Source organism: Morus notabilis, unplaced genomic scaffold (genome assembly GCF_000414095.1).
Source record: "Morus notabilis unplaced genomic scaffold, ASM41409v2 Scaffold152, whole genome shotgun sequence".
NCBI classification, from domain to species: Eukaryota; Viridiplantae; Streptophyta; class Magnoliopsida; order Rosales; family Moraceae; genus Morus; species Morus notabilis.
The window spans coordinates 152,490-175,374 of NW_010367598.1; the positions used below are offsets into that span (position 1 = coordinate 152,490).

The 22,885-nt window shown below is 37.2% G+C and overlaps 3 protein-coding genes and 1 non-coding gene across 4 annotated transcripts; 2 read left to right on the forward strand and 2 right to left on the reverse strand.

Moving 5' to 3' along the window:
- Positions 1 to 760: 760 nt before the first annotated feature.
- Positions 761 to 3,643, reverse strand: LOC112094434. Its single transcript, XM_024175258.1, has 4 exons — positions 3,525 to 3,643; positions 3,050 to 3,304; positions 2,034 to 2,872; positions 761 to 1,890 (listed from the first exon to the last, which is right to left on the reverse strand). The coding sequence occupies exons 1-4, from the start codon at positions 3,641 to 3,643 to the stop codon at positions 761 to 763; spliced, it is 2,343 nt and encodes a 780-aa protein (XP_024031026.1).
- A 9,297-nt stretch (positions 3,644 to 12,940) lies between these two features.
- Positions 12,941 to 13,697, forward strand: LOC21394034. Its single transcript, XM_010112833.2, has one exon. It carries the CDS (start codon positions 12,941 to 12,943, stop codon positions 13,652 to 13,654), a length of 714 nt encoding a protein of 237 aa, XP_010111135.1. The 3' UTR covers positions 13,655 to 13,697.
- Positions 13,698 to 16,753: 3,056 nt separating this feature from the next.
- TRNAK-CUU lies at positions 16,754 to 16,826 on the reverse strand. Its single transcript has one exon. It is a non-coding gene; the product is annotated as a tRNA-Lys (tRNA).
- Positions 16,827 to 16,932: 106 nt separating this feature from the next.
- LOC21394035 (dolichyl-phosphate beta-glucosyltransferase) lies at positions 16,933 to 20,312 on the forward strand. The gene is made up of 10 exons (XM_024175269.1): positions 16,933 to 17,121; positions 17,221 to 17,269; positions 17,856 to 17,962; positions 18,311 to 18,356; positions 18,561 to 18,695; positions 18,826 to 18,915; positions 19,018 to 19,149; positions 19,253 to 19,336; positions 19,452 to 19,516; positions 19,776 to 20,312. The coding sequence occupies exons 1-10, from the start codon at positions 17,003 to 17,005 to the stop codon at positions 19,960 to 19,962; spliced, it is 1,014 nt and encodes a 337-aa protein (XP_024031037.1). The 5' UTR covers positions 16,933 to 17,002; the 3' UTR covers positions 19,963 to 20,312.
- Positions 20,313 to 22,885: the final 2,573 nt, after the last annotated feature.

Genomic DNA, 22,885 nt, shown 5'->3' on the forward strand with positions numbered 1-22,885 from the left:
CATTGGCGTGAACTTTCTTGATCAACTTTTCATGAAGAGAGGAGCGATGAAGACATAACTGATTGCCTTTGAATAAAAATCCCTGCTGTATGTGGAAATCTCCATTGGGGTCTCGGTTTTGGCACTTAAGCCAGTGAGAGTGGAAATCTTCATCCGCTTCATAAAGTTCTTTAAGATGGTCAAAACCAATAATCTTAGTCTTGAAGGCAGTAAGAAGGCAAACCCGACGACTGAGAGCATCATCGACTTTGTTTTGAATCCCAGCTCGATGGCGAAACACAAAGGAAAACTTCTGTAAAGAGAGAACCCAGCGTGCATGCATGCGACTGAGATTTTTCTGCGAGTTCACAAACTTAAGAGCGTGATGGTCACAATGTAAAATAAACTCTTTATGTAGTAAAAAGTGCTCCCAATGTTGGAGAGATCTCACCATCGCATAGAGTTCTTGCTCATAAGTCGACCACTGTTGCCGGACGTCAGTAAATTTTTCGCTAAAAAATTCCAAGGGACGACCGTCCTGGATGAGGACAACACCAATACCAGTCATGGACGCGTCGGTTTCAACCTCAAAGACCTTATCGAAGTTCGGTAATGCCAGTACAAGGGCGGAGGTAAGCTTAGACTTTATGAGTGTGAAGCTTTCTTGTTGAGCAGTAGTCCACTGGAAGTTTCCTTTCTTTTGGCAATCAGTTAATAGGGCCATAATCGAACTGAAATTCTTGATAAAACGGCGGTAGAAAGTGGTGAGGCCATGAAAGCTTCAGACCTTATGAACCGTTTTGGGCGCTGGCCAATCGCGAATTATGGCTAACTTAGCTTCATCCATGCTTATGTCGTCCGTACTGATAAGGAACCCAAGGAAGACTAGCTGGCTTTGCAAGAAAACACACTTCTTCAAATTCAAATATAGTTTGTGATCTTGCAAAGTGGCTAGAACTTGGTGAAGGTGGTCAAGGTGATCTTCGGAGCTCCGGCTAAAAACTAAGATGTCATCGAAGTAAACGACAACAAACCGTCCAATAAAAGGGCGGAGCACCTCGTTCATAAGGCGCATAAAGGTACTCGGGGCATTGCTAAGCCTAAAAGGCATAACAAGCCATTCATAGAGACCTTCACGAGTCTTGAAGGCTGTTTTCCACTCGTCGCCCTCTTGAATCCGAATTTGGTGGTAGCCACTTCGAAGGTCTAGTTTGGAGAAAATCGAAGCACCCTCCAACTTATCCAACAAATCTTCCAAGCGAGGGATGGGGAAATGGTATTTAACCGTTATCTTGTTGATTGCTCGACTATCGACACACATACACCAAGTGCCATCTTTCTTTGGTACTAGTATGACAGGCACATTAGAAGGACTTAGAATGATGCGAATCAATTTTTTCCGGAGAAGCTCATCCACCTGCTGCTGCAAAATATCATGTTCACACGGACACATCTTGTAATGTGGAAGATTGGGTAGACTAGCTCCTGGAACGAAATCAATGCGGTGTTGAACATACCGCAACGGGGGTAGTTGATATGAAAGTTCTTGTGAAGTCAGGTCTGGGAATTGACTAAGGAGTTGTTGCACGACTGGAGGAGGTGGATTTACTTCAAGGTTTTGCTCCTTGATCATGAGAGCAACAAGGAAGGGTTGATCAACAATCTCGCGCTGGAATTGTTTACCGGGCAGCGTTAATAGTAAACCTGGTGTGGAAGGTAGTTCGGATGAAGAACTGCCATGGGTAGTGAGGGGCAGTAGTCCAATTTTCCGGCCGTGCCACAAGAACTGGTACACATTCTCACGCCCCTTATGTTGAACGGAGCGATCAAACTGCCAAGGTCTGCCGAGTAAAACATGGCATGCGTCCATATCAACAACATCGCAGCTCACCTCATCTTTGTAGTGTTTCCCTATAGAAAAACTCACCATACAAATCTCTGAGATGCTAGATTCAGCCCCTTTTGTTATCCAGCCGATTTTATAAGGGTGGGGTGTTTTTGGGTGGCCAAGTTCAGCGTTTTAACAAGTGCCTTGGACACTAAATTCTCTGTACTTCCGCTGTCTATAATGACGTCGCACACCTTGTCATTCACGGTGCACCGAGTTTTGAAAATGGCATGGCGTTGAGTCGGGGTGACTTGCCGAGGTGCTAATAGCAACTTCTGAATAACGTAGGAGACTCGCTCACCTTCACCCCGTTCAACTAATTCAGTTTCATCCCGTTCCCCTTCTTCCACCCCACATGCATCATAGTCCTCTTCCCCACCATCACCAACCAAATTCACCTGACGATGTTGTGGGCATTCATTAGACTTATGCCCAGGTTGGTTACAACGAAGACACCTACCTAAGAATGGTCGAGCACACGGGTTGGGTTTGTTTTGGATTGAAGGCAGTTTTTCGGCTGCTCGAGAGGCTTCAGGAGCATCCGGGGTAGGCTTGCTGACTTGCGGGCTACGTGCGCCTATGACGCTGGAAGTGTTCCTGGATGTGGAGTCATTGTTGCAGGGATACGGTGCACGGAGGGAAGGACGTTGCAACTGCCCTTCCACCTTGTAGGCTAGGTTCACAGCCTCACTCAAGGTCCAAATTGTCCGTAGCACTAGCTGATCTTGAAATTGGTCACGAAGTCCACCCAAGTATCGGCAACGAAGACACCTACCTAAGAATGGTTGAGCATACGGGTTGGGTTTGTTTTGGATTGAAGGCAGCTTTTCGGTTGCTCGAGAGGCTTCAGGAGCATTTGGGGTAGGCTTGCTGACTTGCGGGCTACGTGCGCCTGTGACGCTGGAAGTGTTCCTGGATGTGGAGTCATTGTTGCGGGGATACGGTGCACGGAGGGAAGGACGTTGCAACTGCCCTTCCACCTTGTAGGCTAGGTTCACAGCCTCACTTAAGGTCCAAATTGTCCGTAGCACTAGCTGATCTTGAAATTAGTCACGGAGTCCTCCCAAGTATCGGGCCACTTAGTGAGACTTAGATTCATGCAGATTGTTCCGAGCATTCAAACGGTAAAACTCTTCCGTGTATTCACTAACAGTGCGACCCTGTTGCTTACAATTTTAGTACTGTTGGTATAGGAGCTGTTCATAGTCAGTGGGTAAGAACCGGGCTCTCAACTGTTGCTTCATCTTTGGCCAGGTCTGCACAGGTCGTTTTCCTTCGCGGTGACGGTTCTGTTGTAATTGCTCCCACCAGGCAGAGGCTCCACCCTTCAATTTGTAAGCCACTAACTTAACCTTTTTCTCCTCTGCTATATTCATACAATCAAAAAAATTCTCCACAAATTGCACCCAATCCAGGAAATCCTCAATATGCATATGCCTATTAAAGAATGGAATATCGATCTTAATCTTGTACTCTTGGGATTCACGTGGTCTATGCATTCTACGGTTCGGTACGTACCTCAGGTTGTTATTCCAAAGATTGCACCCAATCCAGGAAATCCTCAATATGCATATGCCTATTAAAGAATGGAATATCGATCTTAATCTTGTACTCTTGGGATTCACATGGTCTATGCATTCTACGGTTCGGTACGTACCTCAGGTTGTTATTCCAAACGGGGACGTCCTCCTCTGTGTCTGAGTCGGTTGGTTGCCTCCTTCTCGCAATGGGTTGGTCGTCATCAGAATCGGACAGGTCTGACACCTCCAGCTGCATCGGATCTGCCCCTCACCGAGGTCCGTCAGGTCGTGCTCGAGCTACATCTCGCTCACGGACTCCTCTAGCCATCGGATTTTGTCTATCGCCATGACCAATAGCAGCGATGGACTGACGAATCTCCTTGACTGTAGCGTCGATTCGAGTGTTCATCCTCCGCTCGAGATTGGTGACGGCCGCCCAAAGGGCCTGCACACCGCGTTCATCGCCGTCGGCGTGGCGATCTCCTTTGTCGTTTGCTGCCATCTGGCCAAGGCAAACCCAAGCTCTGATACCACTTCTGATGAAGGAAGATCTAAGAAAAGAATCGAGTGGGAATTCTAGAAGTATAGAACCCAATCGCAAGAGCTCAGCTCTGAAAGTTTTTTTCACCAAAATGGGAGGATTACAATTCTGACTGCCTGTTCCGTACGAGCAATAGACCAAAAATACCTAGCCTTAGCCAAAACGACCAGGCGTTTAAAGGAAAGGAAAACAACACATACCCAACGACAACCAGTGGGCGTTACATAACATAAACAAACGATAAAGTAGTAGAAAAATGACAAAGAATCTAAAATGCACTGCATCACTTACTCAATCCAAGAGTATTCATTATATATGAAAATCAAAACTTCGTTTTGAACGTAGCACTTGAAAAAAAAAAAAAAAAAAAAAAAACTATTTTATTGAGGCAATTACGAAAAAGTTTTATTAGGATCGTATTTGCCAAAATAATATTAATTGGACTACGTGAAAAATGTAAAAGTAGACCAAAATGTTTTAATTAGAAACATTTAACAATACAAGATTTCTGAAAAATAAAAAAAGGGACGAAACAAGAAAGCATATGGACATATTAAAAGTGAGAAAAAAAAAAAGAAAAAAGAGACAAGAATATATTTAAAGTGTGACATATAAAAATACCAGATCTTGAAGAATACCTTTGGGCGCATTTGAGAAAAAGGATCTCAATGGGAGAGTTAGTTAAAAGGTAGATATAAATTTTAAATTCATTAACCAAAATTATGATATGGTTCAAGAAGAAACATACTCAAACTATGTAGGCAAGATTTCAATTAAGAAACAGCTTGCTAATTATTACAAATCGTGGTTAGGGGGAAAATCCACAATCAACGTACAATTAATTGTTACAGATCTCCTTTTCGACTAGCAAAAAAAAATAAAGTACAATTGTTATTAACATGTAACTGATATGCTCCAGAGAAAAAAAAAATGTAACTGATATGCAAAACGAACAAACTTAACGTGCTGTGATAACAATTGTCCATCTTTTACGTCTGTAATTAATCATTAGAATCAACAACTAATCTTTAATATGTTGGCATACTTCGCATGATTGGCGACGTGCTTTTTGACAATTTTTGCAGTGAATTTCGAAAGTTTCTTGAACTTTTGACCACTCCGCAAACTATTACATTAACATGCAATGTTAACCTAAATTACGTATTAGAGAAGCTAGCAAGTAGCAAATGCTCTTCCAGTGGGTCCCATTTGCGTCCTAATTGCTTTCTGGCTAATGTACGAGATATAGAGATTTTTTTTTTTTAAATATGATATTTCTATCGATAATATTTACTTTTAAATATTGTAGTAGATTTTAGAATATTTTAAATAAATAGCATTAAAAATCTTACCTCGTAATTGGGTTTTGTGGCTCCTTTAAATATTTATTTAATGAAAGAGGAAGACGATATCCTTGACTTGTGTAACCACTGAATTGGAGTACCATAATGTGTATGTTTGATGTCCCAAACTTAGATATTGCCCTCCTTTGACGACCTTACCTTTGATCAAATAGTTTCTTATTTGCAGAAAACCCAATATCATATACGGAAATTAATAGCAATCCTTTACACATGCATCCATGATCCAATTGAATTTTCTGTCTCTTTAGCCAAAAAAATTGTTTGTTTGATTTGTTTGTATTTTTTTTTCTCTCTGTGAATTGTTGATATTGAAATGGTTTCTTGTAATATAAGAAGATGCGTGTACACCAAGGAAGCCCAGTTTAAGTACTTAAATTGGATGAGAGTCTGAGCTCTTCAATGGGATCTTTATTAGCCATAACCAAATTTTCTAGCTTGGAATGATCTCAGCCACCAACCATTTCCATCAGTTCAGATAGAATCCCCAGCGCATGTAATTATTACAAATCAAATCATAATAAATTCATTCCAACGAAAGAACGGTGATATTGCATATATATGGCTTTTAGGATATTATTGTTTGACGATATATGAAATAGTATATATGACTGTTTATTTGATTAAGACATCTAACATCAACTGGAATCATCAGATACCAAAATGTCTAGTCGGTGAACGAGCCAATACATAAATAAAGTCTCTTACATACACCAAAAAAAAAAAAAAAAAAAAAAAAAAATCATTAATAAAATCTGTTGGTTGCGGCCAAAATAAAAGGTGTTCATATTAGGCAGTCTTTTTCAATGGTATGGCGACCAATAATGCAATTTTAAGAACCTAGGCCCTATCAAATAATACGTCAAGTAAAATTAGGCTTGAAATGATACTATATATTCATCAAATTTCATCACAACAACGTCTTGTGTTATAGATAAGATTGATAACTATTTATAGCTCAATAGAGAGGCCATGATTTATAGAACTCTGGTCAATACCAGTGGTAAGTTCTTTTGTGTTCCACTTTATTAAGAAATCCAAGGACTTGCACAAGGATTTTGTCGGCCTGCTCTTAGTCATCATATGATTCTTTATCATGTATTATCCAAGATAAGTAGTTGAAATAGTGACGATAGATTCTCTTGTATTTGCATGCCTATTTTAATCTTCTCTAGTATACTTGTCTCGTCAATAGCTACTACAATTGTTATTGTTTTGCTGATCAGCATTTAAGTATTATATTTATTAGCGTCTTTTACAATGTTTTTTTTGTCCCTTCAAATTGGAAAGAAAAGTAATTTGCCGTTAGCCGTATCATGCATGCATTTTACATGTTTGACATAGTATCATAAAAACAACCAATAATATACTCATATATATATATAAAATTTTCCAATTTTTTCCCTAAACCTATGGTCGGCAGTGGAAGAAAAAAATAGGAAGGAAATTAAAGTATATAACCTAGGAAAGAAAAATAAAATAAAATTTTCCAATTTTTTCCCTAAACCTATGGTCGGCAGTGGAAGAAAAAATAGGAAGGAAATTAAAGTATATAACCTAGGAAAGAAAAATAAAAAAGAAGGGAGAAAAGAATCTTTCTTTTCATTATTCTGATTGATATATATTCTCTCGTCTACTTAGATCAAAATTAAACTCTTGCGGAAGATTTTAAATCTCTCGCCTAATCTCTTGATTCCCTCTTCTAATCATTCCTACCACACAACCATAAATCCTAAAAATCATTTTATTAATTTTTCTATCCCTATTACTCATTTCACTTTTCTCTCGTGCCAAACAAACTATACGTTTTTTATTTTTATGATTTTTTTCCCTTTGTTTTCCCCGGTAGGACAACGGTAGCCTTTCTCAATCACAAGGGGTCATTGCTTTCTAGTTGGTGCCCTCAAAACTTCTGGAATATATCTTTTTAACGAAATCATTAAAGGCAATGGTGCCTTTGGAAGGAAACAACTTTAGTGGGAAGACTTTTGGGTTGTCTAATGAGGTAAGCCTCCCTTATCTCTCTATCAAAATCGGAAGAATCAAATGCAACCACTTCTTCTTTCTATTGTTGTTCTCTTTTTTTTTTTTTTCAGCAACTTCCACCAAAACCATACACATCAATGCCAATGGGACCGGTTACAACCAAAGCTTAGATGTTTTTTTTTTTTTTCTCTATTTTCGTTTTTAGTCCTTATTATTACAACCAAAGCTTGCTATAGCTAGGGTTTTCTCTATTTTTTATTTTCTAATCCATATAAATTATTGCTTTAGTTTATCTTATTACAATTAAAGTTTAGGTTTTTCTATATTTCTCTTTTTTTAGGCCATATTAGATTGTAGTTCTTAATGAAACTTAATTAATAGTTCTCAACTTTTTCTAATAAATATTTGAAAGGCTTGTTTGAACCCGAATCTTCGTACGCAATACTAGTCACTGGGCACTAAAGTAGTGTCCCCACAAGCTGGACTAGATTAGCTAGCGTGATGTGTGTGTGTGTAATATTTTTTAGGGTAAATTTCAATAATAGTATTTTTGAATAAATTATTATTATTTTTAGCATTATTTTTGTGTACTTTCACAATTAGTATTGTTATGTCAACAAAAGTGGGACCAGACTATTTTTACTTGAGTTAAAATGACAATTGTGCCCTATTTCATTTTTGAAGCCTTGAATATATTTTGAAGTCTTATAAAATTCAAATATTTAAAGTAGAGAGAGGAGGAGGAGAAGGAATATGGGTGTGCACAGAGACAATGAAACCCCAACGACCACCACCGTCTACCACCTTAAGCACCGACGTACCCACGAACCTAGAATCACGCGACGAGAACCCACGAACCTTCGCCGGAGAAATCAACTACGAAATAGATGAGGTCAATGGCGGATTCTGAGACAGAGGTGAAAATTTTGTTGTTTTTTCTTGTTGATTTATTTTTTTTATTTTACCATTTTTTATCATCTTAGAAGAAAAGAAAGGCTTTGGAGGAGGAGATAAAAACATATAAGGTTAGTTATTTGAAATTTTTGATTGTCATTGTGTTCCTTATTTGGTATGTGACGCTGCCTGATGGCCGGACATATCATTATGATCAGTCGGTAATTTATTATGACTGGTCATAAGACAGATACAGCGTGCGGTCATAGTACTATGACCGATGGTCAGAATTCTATGACCAGCCATCAGGCATACATGTTCATAGTGTGACTGCCTGACTGATGAGCCTGCGGTCATAGTATAATGACCGTCAGTCATAATATTGTGACCGCACTATGTGACTGCCTTATGACCGGCTATCAGTCATAAGTATATGAGTGAGCCTGCATGATGGGCAGCCATAGAATTATGACCGTCGGTCATAGCACTATGACCGCCCAATGGTTAGACTCTTAGTGTGCCAGTCATAGTACTTTAGTTAACAACTCTGTTTGCTTTTCTTGTTCTTTTTTGTATTTATTTATTTTTACCATTTTTTGTCATCTTAGAAGAAAAGAAAGGCTTTGGAGGAAGAGATATCATTGATAGAATGTGACATCATAGTCAGACGATATCTTCACAAGAGCTTCCTCGTCTTCAACAACATATCTTAAGGATAAACTTTTTCCTTGTGTCCGAATCCCAAGCACATTTCTCACCAAATCTAGAAGACCAATATAAGTTGTGTTGGTGGAGACCAATATCCCATTCATTTCACAACCGTCGTATGTAGAAGCACGGTCCCAATGTCCATTGTATAATGAAGACGTTCAATCCAGCAGCCATTCCTAAATAATTTCAAAAACAATAACTGTTAATCAACATGCAATTACTCCTAGTTGTCATCGAGTCATTAGAAATGACCAGTCATAACACTGTGTAATGGCCGGTCATAAGGCAGTCATAGTGTGCCAGTCATAACACTATGAGTCCTTTCAGTCATAATATTATGTCTGGACGGTCATATCACTATGACTGCCTTATGGCTGGTCATAATACTATGACCGGCCATTTTGACTCATACTGTAATGACTGACTGGTCATAGTATTATGACCGGACATATAACACTATGAATCATAATACTATGACTCCCAAGGTCAACTATGTCTTTGACGTGCTGGTCGTTACAATCAGTTTACATATTAGTTATAAACCATCAAAAATCTCAAATTGACGAAGGATATTTTCAATTCCTATCACATTAAGTTCAACCCAGTCATTTTTTTCGAGTTCTACATACTAAGTCTCCCAAAAAATAAATTTAAAAAGACAAAAATAAAAGAAAAACAAAAAAAATTGTGTACCAACCTTGATCTGGTGCACAACCGGAGTATTGGCGATGAACGAATTAGGGCGTAGGGAAGAGAGAGACTGAGTATGGAGAGAGGCCAAACTTGAGAGAAAGAGAGAGAGAGAGAGAGAGAGAGAGAGAGAGAGAGAGAGAAAGAGAGCCGAAAATGAGGTGTAGAGAGAGAGAGAATGGGCGGGAGATAGTTGGGAGTTTCTTTGAGGTGCTTTTAAATAATAATTTTGACTTAAGTGACATATAAGTTATTTTACCCTCACATTGCTAACATGGTGATGCAAACTGTGAAAGTATAGTGCTAAAATTAATAATAATTTATTTAGGAGTATTTCTATCAAGAAATATATACGTGTAATATTTATATATATATATATATATATTAATATGACAATGCTTAGAGTACATTAGTAAGCAAATTTTACGTCTATGCTTCTAATATTAGGTTAGGCACTTCATAAGCGACTTAAACATATGGGTGTAATTATGATGAGAGGAAACAGTTCAACTTCTTGGTTAGTGCAATTTGCCTTTTTCGGTTTTACTATAATGTGGTCCCAATACCTCTGGGAATGAACTTATCTACCATATTTGGGAAGAAATTATCATTTTGTGACCCCAAAATCTTCTAGTGGCAGGCACATGAAAACTTTGTTGTTTTTAATGGAGTTTTTTTTTTTTTTTTTTTTGCTTTGGGTTTTGAAATGGATAGATACAAGTTATAGAATTCGCTGTCTCGCGAAAATCGTATCCCTCATCTGCAATTGAAATAGATCGTGATATATCAAACTTTGTAATATTGACAATATTCATAAACACTCTTCTTTGACATTATCATACGCCATGATGTTGACATAAATGCAACAAACTATATCACACATGTCTATATAAGGTTTTTAAAACTTATTCATCGTGTCTTGTTCTTTACTTTTCACTTACGTATAGTAATAGAATTTTTATCTTCAAAAAAGAAAAATAGTAGATTTTTTTTGTTAAGTACGAAGAAATACCTTGATGGTGAGAAATATATTTTAACAGTCAGATTTTTATGATTTGATTTGATATTATAGAATTTTTTTTTTTAATGTTCTACTACAAAATTCTTACATATATTAACGTTAAGACAAAAGAGGGTAAGAGGATTATTGGAAAATAACATTAGAACCACTTCAACATACATGCTTATGATTTGGATACGCAAAAACTTAACCAGAAAAAAAGAAAGAAAACGAAAAAAAAATCCTTTCATAATTCTCTCTGTCCTCGCGTGCAAAAGAAAAATATAATTGTGAAATATACTTTTCCAGCAAAAAAGATGCAAGCCTTTTCATTTTCGGAGTAAAGGATACTAATATATAAACGGACCAAAAATAGTAGTAAATATAAGAGGGCACTTGAGAACTCCAACCCTAAGACCGGCAATTTCAGACACGACACGATGAAACGATACGAGATAAATAGGTTTAGACTGTACGATTGTTAATTGGGTCGTTAACGGGCTGGCACGAATAACATGAAAATAAACGGGTTGGATTCGTGCCAACCCGTTTAACACGCTTAACCCGTTTAGTTATACGGGCCATAATTGAGCCGACACGACACGACACGACCCGAACCGACCCGTTTATTAATCTATATATATATTTATATATATTTTTTTAAGATAAAACCCTAGTTTCTCTAATTCTCTTTCTCTCATTCTCTCATTCTCTCATTCTCTCATTCTCTCTCATTCTCTCATTCTCTTACAGCCAGTTTTATTTATATTCTCTCATTTGCATGAAGGGTGTCTGATAAAAGGGTTAACTTAATTTAACACTCTAACTTTTAAATAAGTTATGGCATGTTGATAAAATTATAAAATGCCAATGGACTTGTAGATGGATGATTTGTAGATGGACTTGTAGATGGTTGATTACAAAATGCCAATGGATGATTTGTAATGGATAAACCTAAACTTTAAATATGTTTTATGCTTTATGCACTTAAATATGCCAATGGACTTGTAGATGGTTGATTATGTTTTATGCACTTAAATTTTCAAATATTTGGTTATGTTTTCAAACTTATTTAAATGTACTTGGTTATGTTTTCAAACTTCTTTAGATGTTTAGTAATTGGTATGTTTTGAAACAAATATCGTAAGTGATGTTTTAGATATTTTAATGTGTGTTGGCTATTATGCATGATTTTAACTATAAGTGATATTAAGTAGTCAATTAATATAGTTTTGAATACAATATAAAATTCACTATTTTTGCTAGTTGGGTCATAAACGGGTCATAAACGTGTTTTTTTCGTGTCGGCCCGTCACGGCACGTTTAATAATCGTGTTCGCGTGTCGTGTCGTGTTAACCGTGTTATTAGCGTGTCGTGTTCGTGTTTGAGTTTCTGACACGTTTATTAATCGTGTCGTGTTCGTGCTCACTATAATCGTATCGTGCCGTAATCGTGTCGACCCGAACACAACTCGCGAACACGAATTGCCAGCCCTATCCAACCCAACCAAAATAAAGAAAGGAAGTCCCCCTAGTCTTTTATAACTAGTAAGTTTCACCAAACCGTACGAAAGGCTCATCTTATGTAGTATGTATGTGTATAACTACCAGTACAGGTCATTATAAAAGTGATGGAAAAGGGCAACAGGGACAACGAAAGGCACCCAAACTTCACAACGAGAAGAAAGAGCCCAACGGCTTAGCTTGTTGGTTGTTCTTTGCGTTTGTATGCCTTAACTACCAAATAAAATAAAATAAAATAAAATAAAATTCACCCCTCTTTTTGACTGAAATAATATTCCATTACATACAAAAGAAAAAGCAACCACAAGAAAGAACCCAAAAAATATTCTAAAGCAATACAATACAATAAACTACGAATAAGAAGCTCAAAACTATCCTAATGTATGATTTTAAAATTAGATTTTGTTAAGTCACATCAAAGCAAAATTAATAAAATCAGGCTTCGTTCACTTTGCGGATTCACGTTTTTAATTTAAGTTGAGATGTGATATTTTTTGAGAGTTTTTTACTGTAGCATAAAAAGTTAAATGTGACATTTTCTGAGAGCTTTTTATTATAAAAATCTAAAATTAAAAACTCAAATCGGTGAAATGAACGAGACTTTAGTGTATTAACACTTAGAACAGAACTCTACTAATTGTAAGTATCTATTCATACCTTATTATATAAAAATCTCAATTCAATAATACACCGTGGAAACCCCAACCCTTAAAGATTATTATCACTATCATAATTATCATAATTATCAGTCCAGCCCTGTTTATTATACCCAAACAAAACCCACCCTAGTCCACTAACTAGCTAGCAAGTAGCACCACCCACCCACCAAAAAAAAAAAAAAAAACCATGGAAGAGAAAGAGAAGAAAATCAAGATAAGCAAGAGCAATACAACAACAACAAACCACAAGAAGCAAAAACACCAACACCCAAATGACCAAACCACCAAAACAACACCACCAACATCATCGGATTTCTCCTTCAAGCCAAGCTCCGACGTAAAGGGCGTCCGTTTCGGCGGCCAGTTCATCGTCAAGTCCTTCACGATCCGCCGTGCCCGGCCCCCAGAGATCCTCCAGCTCCTCTCTTTCCCGCCAACCAAACACAACAAAACTCCCTTTCCTTCGACGGTTGCCTATCTCCCAACCAACTTCACGATCCTGGCCCACCACGCGTGGCACACGCTCACGCTGGGGCTGGGCACCAAGAAGAGCAAGGTCCTGCTCTTCGTGTTCGAGTCGGAGGCGATGCGGTCGGCCACGGTGGACCCCCTCTGGCCGACCGAGATTCCGCTCGGAGAGGTCAACAAGAGGTTCATAAGGGGTTTGGCTGGGAGCGAAATGGCGAGGTTTAAGTTCAGAAAAGGGTGTTTGACTTTCTACGTTTATGCAGTCAGAAGAGTCGGCAGTTTGGGATTCTCTTGTGCCGAAGATCTGAGGACGATTCTGCAGTCTGTCGTGGCTTTGAAGGACTTCTTGGATCATACGGCTATGCTCGCTTTGCCTAACCAGAGAAGTATTAACTATGCTAATTCTCCTCATCCTGTCGCCATGGCTCATTAGATCAGACTTTGAGTTTTTTACCCCTTTTTTTTGGTTATTATTGGTTTTTCTTTTTTGTTATTATTATTATTATTATTATTATTATTATTATTATTATTACGGGGGTATTGGTTTATTTGTTGGGATCTTTGTTTATTTTGAAAAAAAAAAAAATTTGTATTTTTAGAATGAATAAATGTGGACTTGTAATATTAGAGGGGCTCTGTAATGTTTATGTTGTTGTCTCTGTTAATAGAAGTCTCCAGGGAAAAAGGCAGTGACAGATTTAACCCTTTTTTTTATTAATTTTTCTAAAGTAGTGACACTAATCAAACACGCTGTTCTGTTAAATACATTTGTATTTCTAGATTAAGTTCTGGTGCATCCTTGATTCACTTTTTTTTGGGTGAAATATTGTTAATGCGGATCTTCTTACCTAGCTACTATATATTGATTTTTTTTTTTGGGTAGAAACTTACTATATATTAGCTTTAGGCATGAGTCATCATGACATGTACAACTATAGTATTTGCTAATACAATGTCAGTATTTAAATCTCGTTTATGATAACTTAATGTTTTTAAAGTTTTTCAGTGGCTGATAGTCTTCCAGGAAAATTTTTGGTTCCGAAGAATTCTCATAAAACATGAAAAAAAATATTTTAGCATACAATTTTTAATCGTTATATTACATCATAATAATCATGATGTTAAACTTAAAAAAAAAAAAAAAAAAACTCGATGGTTTTAAACTGTGTACATTTTAATAATAAGATATTTTTTCCGTATCCTAATTAACCATAGAATTCATCTTCTTATTTCCCATCATTACGACACTTTCAGCTCTTGTAAATTGTGCCACTGGATTCAACCCGTGACCCAAATGAGTGTAAATTACACCGGCAGCTATTTAATTGATTTAAAACTTGTGACCCAAATATTTATATTGTAATCTGCACGTATTACAATCCTCAGAATTTCTCGCTCAAGGTAACAACAGCATAAAGGATAAGGATTGAAACCAGAAGTTCCACTACGGGTTGAGGAATTATACAAAAACAGATGGATGTGATCATAAATGATTATGTTGATGAGGGTTAATGTGGAAAAAAGTGATGTTTGGTAGGATGGAAAAAGCGGGAAAAGTTGGTAGGACGGAAGGGCCAGCTTGCTTCTCCACCTCTCTATTAAAAGCTTTAGTGGTATAAGAAAAGTCAGGAGAAAAGGATATCCTTTTCTTTATCTTTGTTTCCCTATCTATTTCTAATGTGTTGTGGCTTTAATCATGTCCTCAGAGCTCAGAAGGCCCATCTCTGCTAACTTTTCCACATGAATCATGGACATCTCTGTCGTCCTACTCAGGCAACTAGAATCAAATGGGAGTTTTTGAGTGGTGTGCAGCTTCCTATAATGCGTGGGGTAATAAGTAATGAGACAGTCTTTTTTCGTTGGACCCAAAAGTGTGTATTGGGTGTGTCATAACAAGGCATTATAGGGTGTCACATGCAAGCAATGTACAATACTGAAAAGGGGACGTTCTAATATGAATATAATCTAATGTATGTAGTTTCACATTTGAGCTTGGCATATAGGATATGTTGACCACATTCTATGGAACATATATCGTTCATTTAAGGTGGTGTAATAATTAAGAGTTAAAAGAGTTTATGTTTTCTGCCACTGCCCCCCCACAGTTGGGGAGGTAAACTCAGGGCCCATTTTATTTCACGGTTGGAATTATATGGTTTTAAGCTTTTTAAATTTGAACTGAAAATTCTGAACCCATGTGAGTTCTACTCGGGTTCAAACTGGTATTTGAAAGTATAAAACCTGACAATAAAGTTTTAATTATTGTGAGAATTATGAGTAAGCAAGAAGTAAATTTATGGTTTTAAACTACAAATACTCTTAACAAATACTTTGAAACACCCATGAGATCTTAGGGGAGAGAGGTTGTTTAAATATTCGAATATAGGATGGTTCTAAACTCACAGTTCAGATTTAGACTTTTTGAGGAAAAAGGGCTCAGCTTTCTTCTTAAGAATCGTGTCACAACATGTAAAATTGTAAATATAACCACCATTAAACCACACATAGTCCTTGCATGCTCTTTCTCATCAAGGGCTATTTAACAGTTAGATAAATAGAAGGGTTATTTAGAGAAATTTCATCAATTGAAAATTCGCTCTAGTATTTTAAAAGTCATAAATCAAAATAACATTTGACCTATCTTTTTGGCTAAAACATGATTAACCCTCAAACGTTTTACAAGCTACTTTCATTGTTGCACTCTTAATTCCTTTGGTTGTCTCTGTCTCAAAAGTTTAAACCAAGGAGAGAGACGTGTAACTTTGTTATATATATATTTTTTTAAACTATGAATAACCAGGATGAAACCTTGGACACCCACATGGAGGTGAGTGGAGCAAGTTGTGGGAGACCCCTTTAGGGTCAGCTAGAGACGCAATATTGCTCTAGAAAATGAATTTCACATACCCATTAGTGGCCGTCTTCTTCGTATTTACTCTTTACTATTTGTTGTCGATTTTTGTTTTGCTATTGTTTCCTCTTTGTCATTGTTTATACAAAGTTATCGTTTCCTCTATTTATAGTCGTTTGTGCACTTTATTGTTGCATTCCTTTCAATGTTTGTGTTTTGTTCCTTTACAGTGGTCGTTCTCTGTAATACTGACGTCGATTTTTCGGTAAAAAGTCGTCATTCTCATTTACCTTTTGTTTTCTATTGTTGCAGCATATTCTGATGCCATTTCCTTCGACTCCTCGTTCTTATCAGGTACCTTTTCTTTGTTGTCGTTTTCAGTTTTCACTGTTATCGTTTTATTGCCTTTTTCCATCTTATCATCGTATCTATATAGCGTCCTTAGTTTTTCTTATATTTATCTGTTGATTCCCTCTCTCTTTTTTTTTTAATTAAAAACAAACACTCTACTTTAAATTTTCTTGTTGTCGTTTTCATTCTACTCTCGCTTCTTTATGGTCGTCGCTTCGTTTTCTTGTCGTTGTTTACTTAGTTTATCGCATGCCTTTCAACGTCGTTTTGCAATTTCTTTGTAAAATACTAACGGAGCATAAACGACATTTGAGAAAAGAAAAAAAAACACGCCCACCGTGGGGCTCGAACCCACGACCACAAGGTTAAGAGCCTTGCGCTCTACCAACTGAGCTAGACGGGCTTGTTGATTCGTTAAACAATTTTAATTATAAATATATTAATTTAATTCTAACGCTAGCCAAATAGGCGGTATCCAACAACATTAGCGGTAGGTCTTTGGTTTCAGAATTTCATCCATCAAGACAACCAGCTAAACGCAAGACTTTTTGGCGAAGCAGAGGATTTTAAAAAAAAATAATGGAGATTTTAAGTTTATTGACAATGGTGGAGATCATGGTTGCCCTGATAGTAATCCTAATCCTAGGTTTATTTTCCGTCATAATTTTCGAAGCTTATAGAAGAAGACATAACCACTCGTACGCCCCCACTGCCCTCTTCCAATTTTTCTCTCAATCTTCTATTTTCCTTGGCTTATTATTCATAATCAATTGTTTTTTTTATTTGTATTATTGTAGGCACGTCGAAGCCCCTGCGATCTTTGAGGATCCGAATTCGTTGAAACAGGTCGGTTTAATTAGTTTATTATGGTACCAGATTTGTTTGTTTTTTGTTTTTAATTCGATTTGAATAATGTGTACTATTGATCGAAAAAGAACGAAATTGATTGGAAAGTTCGATGATTTCTGAATGATTTTCCTTCTTTTTTTTTTTTTTTGGTTTGTTTCAACTTTATTAGTCAACGCCTTGCAAGTTCTAATGGCATTTGGATTTGTTAATCAGTTTTCTACAAGATTAGAGATTTATAAAAGAGTTTAAAAATCGAGTAAAATCCATACCAACAAACTGGAATCTAGTCAAATTATATGATAAATCAAGTCTTGGACTTTGCAGTTGATAGATGTGAGGTTGTGCTTTGTTTTTTTTTTTCCTTGAACATGGCAATAGACTATAGAGTGTATATGCTTCAAACAAAGGAACATTCGTCTAAAGTATATGTTTATTTTGTGATCAAAGTTCTTCCTATTAAGACTTGGAGTGATGGAGGAAAAAAATTGGTTTTTTTTTTTTTTTTGTTGTTTTGTTTTTGTCACTAAATTAATATCTGAGTGTTATGTTGATATGCAAGTGTGTTTTGGTGCATTTATTATAGGTTCGTTGCCCTTCTGTTTTTGATCCAGCAGAAAAGTACTTATCTTTGATTGTTCCAGCATTCAATGAAGAGCACAGGCTCCCTGGAGCTCTTGATGAAACAATGAAGTAAGACATCTCGGAGTAAAACTAGTTGCTGCGCATTTTGATTTATAAATATATTCATCTTAGTATATTTTCTTTTAGATTTTCCATTACTTTCGTATGTAAGGAATCTTGGCTAGAAGAGCAGGTTTGTGATGCCCTCACATTTTTTGTTTCTATGATCCCCGAGTCTCCCTGAAGAGGGTGCTTGACTGGTCGGAGAATGGTATTAGCTTTTGGGGCATAAACATTCATACAATTTTCATGACTTTTTATGCCACCTGCCAGAAGAAATTATACGCATATAAACACAGAATACTTGTTTGAGAAACAATATCCAGTTATGATGATATGTATGGCTGTACTCTGCAGTTATCTTCAACAACGTGTGGCACAGGATAAATCTTTTTCATACGAGGTACTACTTTGTTTCCTTCGTTTTCTGGATTACCCATATTGGTTTAATTAGGTGTCATAGAACTTCGAGTATTGTAGACATCTAGGACTAAATTAACAGTTTTAGGTCAATTATGTCAATCTGCTGCAAGTAATCTTAGAATATCTTTATCTTTTTATTTTTCTGTTTCTTGTTTACATTATTTAGGATTGTTTTGTTGAACAGGTGATGATTATTGATGATGGAAGTGCTGATGGGACAAAAAGGGTAGCTTTTGAATATGTCAAGAAATACACTGTGGATAATGTGAGGCTTATCCTTCTCGGTAGAAATCATGGCAAGGGAGAAGCTATTAGAAAAGTGAGTCTGATATGATCCATTTACTTGTGAACGCATTCTCATGCTGTTGAGGTTCGACGTTACTTAGAGCGCATGACAAAATTCCTTACTGATTGAAGCTCTTTACATTTGTGAAAGCATTGTAAAACAGGGAATGCTTCATTCACGTGGTGAACTACTTCTAATGCTGGATGCTGATGGGGCAACCAAGGTTAATGACCTAGAAAAGCTTGAAAATCAGGTTTGTACTGGTTTTGATCATATTAGCAATACTACAATTTCTTTTCTAGGTCTTTTTTCATGTTAACCAGGGTAATGAAATTATTTTCATTTTACCTTCTAGATCCACGCAGTTGCTAAAAAGGAATTTCAGTTGGGTGATTCAGCGACTAGTGATTCGAGTTTTAGAGTATCTGATGTCCCAATTGTTGCATTTGGTTCCCGTGCTCACCTTGAGGAGAAGGCCCTGGCTACAGTTTAGTCTTTCTTTGCTGCTTGCTGCTATAGGCAATAAATGCCTACTTTGATCCTCGTATTCTTTATTTCTTTTTTTGAACCTGGTTCTATTAATGTTACAGAGGAAGTGGTACCGCAACTTTTTAATGAAGGGTTTCCATCTTGTGGTTCTCTTGTCTGCCGGTCCTGGAATTCGGGATACACAGGTTAGTTTCTACTATGTTTTTTCTTTCATTAAACTGCCAAATGATTTGATTGAAATTTGAACGTTGGATGAAATATACTTGGTTGTCCTGATGAGGACTTCGTCATGCCTCGCAGTGTGGTTTTAAGATGTTTACGAGAGCCGCTGGAAGGAAACTTTTCAGCAACATTCGTTTGAAAAGGTAATCACATCTACATCGCATAGATGACCTAAATTCACTGTCTGCTTAAACATTTCAATCAAAATTTTAAAAATATCAAATATTGCTGCAAAATGTTTACCAAGTGAATACAAGGATTTATATTGCATAGTGAGATTAGAAATTAAAAGGACTGCATGAATTAAAAATATCAAATATTGCTGCAAAATGTTTACCAGGTAATCAAATGTAGCTATAAAATTTAGAGATATTGATAGATTGTGATATGGATTTTCTGCAGGTGGTGCTTCGACGTTGAATTAGTTTTTCTATGCAAACGGTTTGACATCCGAATGATTGAGACATCTGTGAACTGGTCTGAAATTCCGGGATCAAAGGTGAACTTATTAAGCATTCTCAACATGCTTTGGGAGCTTGCACTGATGTCTGTCGGATATAGGACTGGCATGTGGAGAATCCGTAACTAAGTTATATCACACTTGAACTCAATTGGGAGGAACATCATTATCCCCGTTGTCGCTCGTTTTATTTACACTATCAGAGGAGACAAATTTGCACAGGGAGCACCACGGCGTACACAAAACTTTTCCTTCGTAAGCCTATATGCAGGGGCCAAAATAGATTTATTAAGTTACATGAGTTTGTTTTATTCCAAAGCCACGAACTAACGAAGTACTTGATTTTTAGGTTTTAACCTTACATTTTGCTGACTGACTATAGAGTTGAATCACTTTCTTGAGAACGTGAAGCTAAAGTTATATATACATTTCAAAAGAGAGAAAGGAGCAGATAGATGAAAATTATTGCTTTCTTGACTTAAATTAGTAGGCCTTTCAGTATTCATGAAGTGCATTTCTATCTGTTCTTCAACTTTCGGGACTTTGGGGTGTTTTGGGGAAATGTTGGAAATTGCTGAAGATGCTTTGAAGTTTGAGCTTTCAGTAGCAAGTGGTGCTCTTAATAAATTCCACTAAATACCATTTAAGCGTCTTCAACTTCTAGTATACAAACGTGAGGATTGTTACCTTAAATGTCATGGGCGACGTAGGGAATAGGGATCAACTTTTTTCAGTCGAAGTTTCCTTGTTAGACTATAGATGTATTAGTTTGATTCTTAAGATAATGCAATTTGTTAGTTCATTTGTTTGTAAGGGAATGTAATAGGAATTAGGAAATGGAAGTTTTTGAAAGGAAAGAAAAGGAATGGGAACTGAGAAGAGGCTACCAATAATTTTCTTTATTTTATTTATGGCGATAGCAGCAACAATGGCCAGTTTTAATGGGTTTTTAAATCAATGATCCAAGTTTCTTAAAATTAAAGAAAAAGGCCGGTAAAAAGGGGAAAAAAAAAAAGTTGCAAAGACTATTTTCCACCTAAAAACGCCGGTAAAACCCTAGACTAATAATAGTTGCAAAGACTATTATTCTAGTAGATGAGCAGCATGGCTGCCTCACACCAAGAAATCTAGCTGTTCTCTCGTTTGGATCATACAACATATGTCAATCCTCACGACACCGTCTTTTTGAAACTGAGTTGGTTCTTGACGGCAAGATCTGTACAAACAACAGTTAGGAAAGAGATCCACACGGGGAGTGAACAACAGTGGTCGGAGAAATGATGTCGACTGTGAACTGGGAAGAAAGGGTGAAACTGGCATTGCAGTGGAGAAAGAAATAAGAAACGTCCATTCCTCTAATTTTTTGAACTTTCAGGCATATTTTAGGATGCTTGTCATAAAATGGCCACTCTCCCTAATTTCCTTTCGTTTATTTGGCTATAAAAAAAATGGGATTGAAACATTTCATTTCTGTTTCTAAATTTACTAAAAGAATAGAAGTCTTAGTAGCTTAGGGTTAATAATTCATTGTGCAATAATTATCAGCAAAATAAATATAGAGGATAACTTAAAATTGATTTCCATTTTCTCATTCCCTACAATTTGGCAGTCGACTGTGCATCATGGTGTCTTTCTTCTTTTCTTTTTTTTTTTCCCCTCTCTCTCTTTGGAGTTTGTTTTAGCTGTCAGATGTATATGTTTTGATTTGATGTTATTTTAACCATATTTAATGTCGGAGAAAGTCATTTTTCAATTAGGCAATTCTCTAGTCCGGGTAAAAAAACAATGATCAACTAGTAACTATAGGGCTTTGGGTTTTGGAGATTGACTCCTCAAAAGACACAGGACCCCTTAGGGGGAAATCTCAACACCATGCCTATAATGTTATTGTCGTCGTTGTTGTCGTTTTTTTTTTTTTTTAATATTTTTTCTCTTTTTTTTATTTATTTAATTCTTACGCATTTATTATGATTCATATAAGAATTATTCTAATGGAACCCAATTCAACTTCAAGTTTTACCCAATTCAAATATCAAATCAAAAGATCGATTGGATTTTTTGATTTATGTGCTTCTACAACACTCCTCAGCTTCACCCAAACCTAATAACGCACGCCTTGTTCACTAATATGTTGAGCAAGATACTGGAACGTAGAGGTGTCAAATGGGCCGGGCCGTCCATGGACGGCCCGGCCCAACCCGTAATAGTGTCGGATTCAGCACGGCCTGGTTCGCTACTGTTACGGGCCGTGCCGGCACGACACGTGTAATGGGCTAGGGCTGGACCTCAGCTTCTCAGCCCACGGCCCAAGCACGTGGAGGCCCACGGCACGACCCTTGTTCGGTTCGGCCCAAGCCCTGATTCGGCCCTTGTTCGGACCGGCCCAAGTCCGCGAAACGGCCCATTTCATTTGGTCCAGGGGCCCTTCGCGGGCCCAAATGGGAGGCACGTGACGGGCCTCCTGTTTGGCCCATCACGTGCCTCCCGTTTGGCCCGCGAAGGGCCCAACGGCTAAAAACCCTAAAATCCGAAAATTCACCCCCAAAATCTCCTATAAATACCCCTTAATTCCACCATAAATCTCACACAACAATTCACTCTCAACTTCTCATCTCACACTCATTCTATCTCTCAACTTGTCTATTTGATTTTAATTCTAAGCTTTTCTCTCGCGTTCATTCATTTTCTAGCTCTTTCATTTACAAAGTTCAATCAAGTTCTATCAATTTCCAGAAATGGCCGCTCCAAACTTCCTTGATTTCACTGCTCTTTCTGAGCGTGGTGATGAGTCATTTTATGAGGATGAAATGATGCCTCCCAACCCCACCCCCATTGAACCAGAAAATGCTCCGGTGGATAATGCTTCAGTACACAACGAGGAAGCTGGAGAACGCAGCAGAGGAAAAAGACTGCGAACTTCTCCGGCATGGCAGCATTTCACCGAGGAGCCCCGACCAAATCTAAAAACAGGTGAGATGAAAATTCGTGCGGTATGTAAATATTGTAAAAAGTAATTTTCTAATAAAAATGGTGGGGGTACTGGTCACCTGGA

Excerpts from the sequence above, each read along its gene's own strand:
- LOC112094434 (XM_024175258.1), bottom strand. The coding sequence starts at position 3,643 with ATGCAGCTGGAGGTGTCAGACCTGTCCGATTCTGATGACGACCAACCC. Across the intron at positions 3,305-3,524 it reads GTTTGGAATAACAACCTGAG|GCATATGCATATTGAGGATT; the intron begins GTACGTACCGAA and ends ATTCTTTAATAG. Across the intron at positions 2,873-3,049 it reads GAACAGCTCCTATACCAACA|TGAGGCTGTGAACCTAGCCT; the intron begins GTACTAAAATTG and ends TTGGACCTTAAG.
- LOC21394034 (XM_010112833.2), top strand. The coding sequence starts at position 12,941 with ATGGAAGAGAAAGAGAAGAAAATCAAGATAAGCAAGAGCAATACAACA.
- LOC21394035 (XM_024175269.1), top strand. The coding sequence starts at position 17,003 with ATGGAGATTTTAAGTTTATTGACAATGGTGGAGATCATGGTTGCCCTG. Across the intron at positions 17,122-17,220 it reads AGAAGAAGACATAACCACTC|GCACGTCGAAGCCCCTGCGA; the intron begins GTACGCCCCCAC and ends GTATTATTGTAG. Across the intron at positions 18,357-18,560 it reads ATAAATCTTTTTCATACGAG|GTGATGATTATTGATGATGG; the intron begins GTACTACTTTGT and ends TTTGTTGAACAG.